The 10853-nt window shown below is 38.5% G+C and overlaps 1 protein-coding gene across 1 annotated transcript; it reads left to right on the top strand.

Moving 5' to 3' along the window:
- The first annotated feature begins 7807 nt into the window (after positions 1-7807).
- LOC139946314 (uncharacterized) lies at positions 7808-9130 on the top strand. The gene has a single exon (XM_071943939.1). The coding sequence runs from the start codon at positions 7808-7810 to the stop codon at positions 9128-9130; it is 1323 nt and encodes a 440-aa protein (XP_071800040.1).
- Positions 9131-10853: the final 1723 nt, after the last annotated feature.

Raw genomic sequence — 10853 nt, 5'->3', positions numbered from 1 at the left:
GAACCCACTACGACTCAAGAGACACATCCCGCACAACATACGTACTACCAAGTACCAGTTGAAGTAGAGAATGGCAGCCCAGAGTATGACTTCGCTCGTCCAGAGCGTAGCACCAACACCAGCTATGAAGTGGTAAGAGTGCCACCGAGTTCAGCTGAGAAGCAGTATCAGAACGTTAACAATTAGACACATGAGTACCATAAACATTGCAAAACTGGGTGTTAAAATTTACACCATGGGTGTTGTCACATTAAGATACAAACAAACAAAAGGAATATATACATAATGTGGTGTTTAAATAACACTAATTCCTGCGAAAACATTTACATTGGTGTTAACCTCCTATTGTGATTACTTTGATTCTCTATTCGGGAATCTACATAAGACAACACACTTGGTGTCAACGTTGAATCCCCAGTTTGTGCAGGATACATTATAATGGTATAGTGGCAGTATTCGAGGCGACACTCTCTCAATGGAGTGCGGATTATACACAGAATACTTTGAACACAAAGCCTCCAATATAAAATAGAAACGTCAATTACATCATCCATTTTTAAGGGCAGTCACTTCTCAGTGGATTTCAAGAGACATATACCAGTCAACCAAATCGAGAAAACTTCTGTAAATACAATGTAGTTGTGAACGAGCGACGGTACTAGTATTAGGCAAGAACGCAGACCGTGATTTGCAGTTTCTAGCTTTGGTTGGAGCTGCGTTTTGATAACAATCTTTGTTTTAGGATGAATACGATATTACTACTGGAGCAGTTATAAATCACACTGGCTAAGAAGTATGAATAAAAAGTGTCGGAGGACGTAAGTTTACACCGTCAACAAAATTGTGTATCATACACAGTTTTGTTAATAATTTACATATTATAATAATATGTAAATATTAATACTTAGCAGTTCAAACTGCAAGTAGCCTATGGTGATGGTATACGAACACGTTTAATGATAACAAAATGTGATGGTAGGTCCTCACATCAATTGTAAATACTATTTTTGTTTCAAATATCGACGTTAACCAAAACGAAGTTCCTTTTTTTATGCGAATTCAATGACGCAACAACGACATATCAAAAGCCAAGAATTAAATGTAAAGGTTTTGTGTCATTGCACAGCGGAATAAAACAAATTGGGCTTAGTTCAAACTCCATCCAACAATACAGATCATTCACAACTCACTATAGTTTTTATAATCAAACTCGATGTAAAAAATCCCTAGATAAAGTTTTAAATTTATCTTCTGACCCGTTACTTTTCATTTAGATGCTATTTGACTAAACCTTTCAGCATCATCGATACTTATGTTTATTGAGCGGTTACATCACTTTTGCAAATTAATAATTGTACATAATGCTATATGACTTCATGATTAAAATGCATTTCAAGCTTTAAAAAACAATTCTCTATTGAGTTTTGAATAAAAAATGTCTAGAGGACTTGTGAAACATCATAAATCCCACAGATTTGCCAAAAATATAAATTGTTACCAACAAACTACGTCAGTCGACTACATTGTAATTCTGTCGACAAAGGACTATCTTTTTGAGTCAGGGATTTTGTTCACGTGTATTGTTTAATATTAATCCTGTGGCAATCCAAATTAAAGAAAATAAATAACTTCGAGAGAGTTTTAAATGGGAATAGTTCTCTGAGGATTTGGTTCCGGATCAACTTATTATTGGGAGTCTAGTTGCTTTCAGAATGAAAGCGATCTGTTTATAATAATATCGATAAGAATTTTATACAAAGCTTTAAGAATTAGAAATGACTGTAATGCATCAGCTCCAATACATTCGCACCTTATTAGGTTAGCTGTCATGGTAAAATAATAATTATGTTCATAACTTCGTAAATGACAATTCCATCATCTTCCTCCATATTAGTATCACCCTTCTGACATTGTTCGTCATTTCTAGGCTCTCTTGGTTATCCCTAACTAACCTAGTTTTGAGCTATGTCACTGTGGGGACCTTGCCTTAGTGACGTCACTTCATTAACCTACATGTTTTTGAACAACTTCAATGCGGATTTTAACTACGTTTGCAACACAAAGGTACGGCCCTCGTTTGTAAGGAAGCTCAAGGAAGCATATTAGTGGCCATACCCTACCACTTCATCGATATACTATGAGCGTTATTAATTTAGCTGTCGTTCAAAACGAACACAATGATCACAATACACATGGATATCGGATAGAGGGCGCACTCTGCCGCTATGTCATTGTTACGATGTGTACCATACCATAACACTGCTGGGAAATTTCAGAGTTGTGGCCTTTGGCACCAGCAGCAAACCACGATAAGGAAATAGTCTCATAACTCAGTCGAAGTGACTCAATGGCGAATCAATGATCGAAATTAAATTTACTTTTTCATGCTGTCCATATTTAATATCTCTTTAATTGTTGTTATTAATTTTGGTTTTAAACTTATACACCGATTTGTGTAAGCACTGTCAATTCAGTATTTACAATTAGAAAGAAACAAAACAAAGTACCCAGAAAATTACTGAGTATAAATTGGTGTATAAAGTTATAAAACCAAAATTCATATTGTTGCAAAACTTTCAAGTTGCACATTGTCAACGACTGAAATGAAAGGAAACATATAAACAGTTCTACTTTCTGGTGTCGAACCCTACCTAGTTGTAATCTGCATATAGGTACAAATTTCATGAAAATTAAACAGTGACGTTATATTCTTATCCCTTTTCAATGAAACTCTTCTAAAGTATAGTCTTACTGTGTTTCTGTCTCTTCGTTTGTTTCTTTCCACAATTAGACCTTGGTGGAACTTTCAAATGTTGCAATCAGTCGGTTTGTGGTAGTGACGTAGTACAGTATTCATGATGAGGAGTCGAAGGGGTAGCTGGTCAACTCAATGACTACCTAACATCTAACAACCTGCTTGAGCTGGCACAGTCAGCATATCGTAAACACCACAGCACCGAGACTACGCTCCTGTGTGTTCAAAATGACATCCTTGGAGCCATTGACAAGAAACTCTCTGTAATCTTAGTGTTACTTGACCTTTCTGCTGCTTTTGACACTATCGACCACCAAATCCTCCTTCAACGTCTTCACTACAATTTCGGTATCACTGGAACTGCTTTGAAGTGGTTTACTTCATATCTGGAAAATCGCACCCAAAATGTAAAAATTGACGGGTCCTTCTCATCCAACACTACACCACGTGTTGGCGTCCCTCAGGGGTCGGTGCTCGGTCCAGTGTTATTTTCCTTGTACTTTTCACCTGTTGCGAACATTGCTCGTAACCACGGTCTGTCCGTTCAGCTTTACGCGGATGACGCACAACTATATCTGCCATTTGTCTCCACGGACGCAAACACTGCAGTTGCTCGTACAGAAGCGTGTGTTGCCGAAGTTAAGGAATAGATGGTCGCAAACAAACTTCAACTCAATAGCGACAAGACAGTCAGAACATTGCAGCTCGTATCCTAACACGCTCAAAAAAGTTTGAGCATATCACCCCGGTTCTTCAAGCATTACACTGGCTCCCTGTTGAGCAACGCATCATCTTCAAACTCCTTTGTACAACATACCGTTGTATGACAGAGACTTCATCCCCGTTGTACTTGCAGAGGCTTCTCCTGCCGTATAAGCCCGTTCGCCAGCTAAGGTCCAGTAATGCCAACTTGCTTGCCGTTCCACCTTCCAGGTTGAAAACATATGGGGATAGAAGTTTCTCGGTTGCAGCCCCCCGCCTGTGGAACGACCTGCCTCTCACCCTTAGATCACAACCTGACATTTCTTCATTCAAATCCAATCTCAAAACTTACCTCTTCAGTAAAGCCTACCATTAATTTTTCCCTTGGTCATATTTTAGCGCAGTGATTAGTTTTCTAGATACCAGCGCTTTATAAGATTTATTATTATTATGAAATCGGGGAGCCATCAGTTCGCGCGAGAGCAGTGATCTCGCGAGACCACTATCTCAGCGCGTGGGGCCGATTTAACGACTTGTCCACAAGTCTAGGTAAGTTGCGGTATGGCTGTTCTCAAATAACTGTTGTAGAATCGGTTGAACTGTGACTTTATAACTCTGTCTGGATAACATGTCTGGATAAAATGAAATTCATGAATTGTGTTATTGTTGAAGTTTATTGGCGCGTAGTTATAGCAGGAGGAAGTACAGACCAAGTCGACTTCATCGTTAACATTAATACATACATACATACATTAAATCACTATTACATTGAGCTGTGTGTGAACGTGGGATCATTCTACTTCATGCATTTTCATCCTTTATCCGTCTTCTCCAGAAATGATTTAATAGCAACTTAACAAACTCAGATTCAATACGATGGATGGAAGGATCTCGATGTATGTTTTGCTGGTGTGTGTTTGGTGTTCACTTGATGCGGCGGATTCCTGATGGTTGTCAATGCTCAACCAACAGTGTATGCGGAGATCTTAACACCAGAGGCTGATCGTAAGGAGGGCGGGCAGGTTGATATGAGGTGTACCGCTACAAACCTCGAGTCGGATTACATCGTTGTTTGGGGCACTGAAAACCCAGAAAGGACCCTGAGATATGGTGGAGTCACTGTTAATAACAACAATGGACGTTTCATCTTCGATACATCAGTAGGTGTGAATACTCAAACAGTTGTTCAGGACTTTACCATCACCAATGTGCAGAGGGCCGATACTGATGAATATGTGTGTATTGTCTATGACCCAATACCGACCGGAGGCCACACCATCGTAGCCACATCCAGTGTAACACTTTCAGCGTTATACTTCCCCAATGCGTCCTTCCCTATTTGCTCTCCTGCTGGACCCATTAAGTAGACGCTGGGACAGAGTTAAATGTGAGGTGTTCATCTGAGAGTAGTCACGGAACAGTCACAATGACGATCAATCCCACTATACAGACTTCTAGATACACCAACTGGATATCAGTAATCAACGATGATAGCGATACAGTCTTAAGGACATTAGATTTGACAGTGGATGATGCTGACAATGGTGTTGCATTCGAATGTGTCATCGCATCAATGTATTTTACTATTATGCAACGTCCTTGTCACATCGGCCCATCGACGGTGGAGCAGATAACAACATCCGAAAGTATGACGTCACAAAACAATGGAATTACCAGCACTATACCAACTCTATCTTCAACTCCATGGATTCTAGCGTTAATAGCCATTATTTTTGCTATTACATTTTTCGTCATCATCGTCATTCTCGTCCTTCGTGACGTCAGAAAGAACCGTCTGATAAAAAGACTCATCTCTGAAAAAGAACCTCGAGTCACCCAAGCTGATCCCTACATGGAGCTGCAGCCAACGGAGGACAATAATCGCGTCTACATGGAACCCACTACGACTGAAGAGACAAATCCCACAGAAGATACCTACTACCAACCAGTTGAAGTAGAGAATGGCAGCCCAGAGTATGACTACGCTCGTCCAGAGGGCAGCACCAACACCAGCTATGAAGCGGTCAGAGTGCCAAAGAGTTCAACTGAGAAGCAGTATCAGAACATTAACAATTAGACATCACGAGTACCATATACATTGCAAAACTGGGTGTTAAAATTTACACCATGGGTGTTGTCACGTTAAGATGAAAAAAGAAATCAATATTTTACACAATGTGGTGTTTACAAACACTTATTTTTGTGAAAACATTTACATTGGTGTTAACCTATTGTGATTACTTTGATTCTCTATTTGGTATCGTTATGTGATTAAACACTTGGTGTCAATTTGACACCCCAGTTGTTGCAGTGTACATAAAAACCATAGTGGTACAATATTCAAGACGACACTCACTCAAAAGGTTCAGATAATTACAGAGTACTTTGTACACAACACCTCCTAGAAGCTACAATAAAAACGTCCATTTTTGGAAGAGAGGGCAATTTCTATTGTACTCTATGGATTTCATAAATGAACCTCATATATATGAATAAATTACTGACAACAATAATGAACTATCATTGATCTATTCGATAGTTATTGACTTTGATATTATTTTGAAATACATGTACACCTCGACTATGTAATTAAATGTATCCAAATTAAATATACAAAACAAACTCATTAATTTTTTTTCTATTCCACACGATTCAAAGGCGTGTACACTCGTTGTAAAATATTTGCAAATGCATTTATGATTATTAAAAAAGTATTGTCCATGAAAGTTATATTTGTCAAACTTATGTTCATGTTATTGTATGTTTTTCAATAACGCTAAACATTGAATCAATGTGATTGGTGCAAGTTAAGGTTAAAGGAGCTGTGTCTTTATGCCCAAATAGATATGATACGGAGGAAGTGTGCACGTGCAGTAACCGTGTGTGAGTTCCATGTACAGCCACACGCCTTTTATGAGCAAGACGACACAGCCCCTTTAATATATTCTCACGTCACGTTTTAGGGTTGATCATAAAAGTACACAAAGTCAGAACATAAAAAAAAAGAATTTTTCTTTGTAGTCAGATTACATCAACACTGTAAAAACCTGCTTGCTATGATTACTGATTTGTGAATATTCATTTTGAATTAAAACTTCTGTAAATAAATAACACATTATTTTTATAATAAAAATATTTTTTTTGGGTTGAACAAAGAATTGACTAGAGTGGGACTCGAACCAACGACCTCCGGATTAACGTGCCAGAGGTCGTTGGTTCGAATCCCACTCTAGTCAATTCTTTGTTCAACCCCAAAAATCATTTTAAAATTTACCCAGTCAGTTTCCCTTGTGGTTTATATTGATAAATTTAAAAAAGCACCAAGATTTTGAGTCAGATAAATGTAATCGGAAAACATGAATATGTATGAACCTGCTTGATATGAATAAATTTGCATTCCTAATGATTATCAGTTTGCAATCAGACTGTGTTTATATAAATGAACCTGCTGGATTTGAACAAATTAATGACAAGTGTATTTTAAACGTCATCTCAATCGGGAAAGAACGGACCTCATTGCCTCAACACGTATACTTATAATTCCTCCTACAAAACGAATGTATCCATTCATATTTTTTGTTATACTAAAACGAGATCGAGGACTTTGTATGAGTTAGGAAAATTATTCTGCCAAAATTAATACTGACAGATTTTAACACAGACTTTTAAACTTTTGGTTCGAGGCCGAATGACCAGTTTCCTCGATCTGTTGTGCATGCTGTATTAAACATAGACAATAAAGGACATTAGACCATTAGCACCGTTGGTGGCGTTGTAGATTGGATACACCTATACCCAGAACTGAACAATCAGATACTTTCCAAATCAGTTTCGTGCTACCTTGGGCTACAGATCACATTCTTTGAGAGCCCTCAGTAAGGATTTAAATGAGTTCTTTGACAAAATTCTCACATATCCAAGCGACTGAAAGGCTGTAAAATAACGGTTTAAAAGGGCAACAATATTGTCAAACTCATTGACTTGATTCTTCTGTTTCAAACCATTCTACTAATATTAAGAAAATTACATTAATGGCAAGAAATACGTCATATTTTCTGTTGGTATGGGGGTATTATCTAGAATCAGTTGAACTGCGACATTGTGACCCTTATTGTAAAACCTGTTGCCGTAAAAATGAAAACCCAGAGTTGTGTTATTGTTGAAGTTCATTGGCGTGTCGTGCTGAGTATAAGGAAGTACAACCATGTATCGTTAAACGTACATTAAATCACTATTACATTGAGCTGTATGTGAACGTGGGATCATTCTACTTCATGCATTTTCATCCTTTTCCCGTCTCCTCCATCAGGAATATTTTAATAGCAACTTAATAAACTCAGATTCAATAAGATGGATGGAAGGATCTCGATGTATGTTTTGCTGGTGTGTGTTTGGTGTTTACTTGATGCAGGCGGATTCCTGATGGTTGTCACTGCTCAACCTACAGTGTATGCGGAGATCTTGACACCAGAGGCTGATCGTAAAGAGGGCGGGCAGGTTGATATGAGGTGTACTGCTACAAATTACCTCCAGTCGGATCATATTGTGGAATGGAGGACTGAGGACCCAATACTGACATTGAGATGGGGTGGTACCACCGTTAATAATAGAAATGGACGATTCATCTTCGATACAACGGTATGTGTGAATACTCAAACAGTTGTTCAAGACTTTACCATCACCAATGTGCAGAGGGCCGATACTGATGAATATGTGTGTAATGTCAATGACCCAATGCAGGGTGGAGGCTACGACATCGTAGCCACATCCAGTCTTACACTTTCAGTGTTATACTTCCCCAGTGCGTCCTTCCCTATGTGCTCTCCTGCTGGACCCATTACAGTAGACGCTGGGACAAAGTTAGATATGAGGTGTTCATCTGAGAGCAGTCACGGAACAGTCACAATGACGATCAATCCCACTATACAGACTTCTAGATACAGCAACTGGATATCAGTAATCAACGATGACAGCGATACAGTCGTTAGGACATTAGATTTGACAGTGGATGTTGTTGATAACGGTGTTGAATTCGAATGCTTCATATCATCAATGTATTTCGCTGGTCGTACACGTACATGTCAAATCGGACCAATTACAGTGAGGAACACCGTGACAATACCCACGACAGAACCCACAACATCATCCACGTCAACATCATCTACAGCAGAATCAACGAGACCATCGACTGGAAATCCTACTCTAACCACAGAGAACGAGGTTACTTTAACCTCCTCAACTGTGTCTAGCCCAAGCTCGTCTGGTGCAGCTCCATCTTCAACTCCATGGATTGTAGCTTTCATTGTTGTCTTAGTCCTCGCTGTTACATTCTTTGTGATCATTATCATTCTCATCCTTCGTATTATCAGACAGAACCGTTTGATAAAAAGACTCACCTCTGAGAAAGAACCCCGAGTCACCCAAGCTGATCCCTACATGGAGCTGCAGCCAACGGAGGACAAGAATCGCGTCTACATGGAACCCACTACGACTGAAGAGACAATTCCCGCACAACATACCTACTACCAACCAGTTGAAGTAGAGAATGGCAGCCCAGAGTATGACTACGCTCGTCCAGAGGGCAGCACCAACACCAGCTATGAAGCGGTCAGAGTGCCACAGAGTTCAGCTGAGAAGCAGTATCACAACATTAACAATATTAGACATTCATGATTAAAAACATAATGGTGTAGAAGATGCAACATTCTAGACAGACGAAATCACTAATATCAATGGAGTGATGGTGTATAACTATTGCAGATATATTATTTTTTAATTGAGCTAATCTTGTACCAAATACATGAGACTCTCTCGTTAGCAAATTATTTTGTCATACAATTTCTCCAACACACTTTAAAGGAACGTTACAGAATTGGTAAGAAACAAAAATCGTGAAGATCACAGATTTACATAAAACTTACATGGTCTAATGATGATGATAGTAGAAAACATCCCTTGAAATATTTCTGTCTGAAATGTCATATTTGATCAGAAATAAATAATCTAACTTCGTGTTTGGAGTTTATCGCTCAGTGAGCGTTTTATTCGTTTTTATTTTTGCATCGATGCAATGCAAAATTTGCACTCGGTTTTTCACTATTCTCCCGTGACCCAGATCGCCGATGGATCTCAAACTTCTACAGGTTTGTTGTCAGTTTATGTATATGGTGGATTACATAAAGTGCTTACACTGCCAGCAACTGTTTTGTTAGCGAAAACCAATTCTGTAATGTCCCTTTAAAAATAATGACAACCTTTTCTTATGAATACATTTTGTTTTATATTGCTTAAAAACAATATCCACAGAAAAACTGCAGCGTTACACGTTATAAATAAAGCTCTTTATAAAATAACTTTTGCAAAAGCGTCACAAATGAAGAATGGGAACAAATTACTGCAGCTTTTTTTATTCTCCATACCAAAATGGAGGTGTATTCATACGTGCTACCATTTGCCACACCCATTGCCACACCCATTGCCACACCCATTGCCACACCCACCGCCACACCCATGCCACACCCACGGCCATACACATTGTTACACCCTTTGGCACATCCACTACCACAAACTTTGCCACACCCATTGCCACATCCACCGCCACACCCACCGCCACACCCATGCCACACCCACAGCCATACACATTGTTACACCCTTTGGCACACCCACTACCACAACCTTTGCCACACCCATTGCCACACCTAACCCCACATCATCGCCAATGGGTGTTCTCCAACGTTCTCCTAGTTTTCCCTTCAATATCTCTATAAATGTAATTTCCTAACATCGTTGTGGTTGGAAACTTTGCTATTTTGGGGGATTGTTTCCCTCGAATGAAACCGTTTTCTACTGAGGATTTTAAGGTTTAGAAAAACAACACTTTGATGATGTAAACGCATCAAAAATTGAATAAACGGAACAAGCTAATGTCGCAAAAGACAAATTATACGTTACGATTAAAGTGCAAATAATGTAAATTGTAATTAAATGCATCTTTAATTATTCAGAAACAATTCAATATCTGCCAATGTTATGTTCAAATTTTGGAAGATTTATTTCGAATTTACATGTTCAATTTTTTTATGTAAACGCATCCAGTTTAAAATTATATACAGAATATAAACTAACGTCATAAAACCACAAGGTGTATACAGTTATGTTATAAATAAATTATTTGCAAATGCATCATTACTTATTCAGAAAAAAATATATATAAGGAAGTTATATCTGTCAATGGTATGTTCACTTAAATTGATGCTTTTACAGTAACGCTAAAAATTTAGTCATACATTTATGTTAAGATTAATAAAGTCGCCGTGTTATCATGAACAATGGACTGAAAATGAAATTATGAACTTTCACCCAGTTACTGCACACGCGCATGCGCTCTCTCGCCTTA

The sequence above is a fragment of the Asterias amurensis genome, chromosome 13 (assembly GCF_032118995.1).
Source record: "Asterias amurensis chromosome 13, ASM3211899v1".
NCBI lineage: Eukaryota > Metazoa > Echinodermata > Asteroidea > Forcipulatida > Asteriidae > Asterias > Asterias amurensis.
This window is presented reverse-complemented; position numbering and strand designations above follow the sequence as displayed.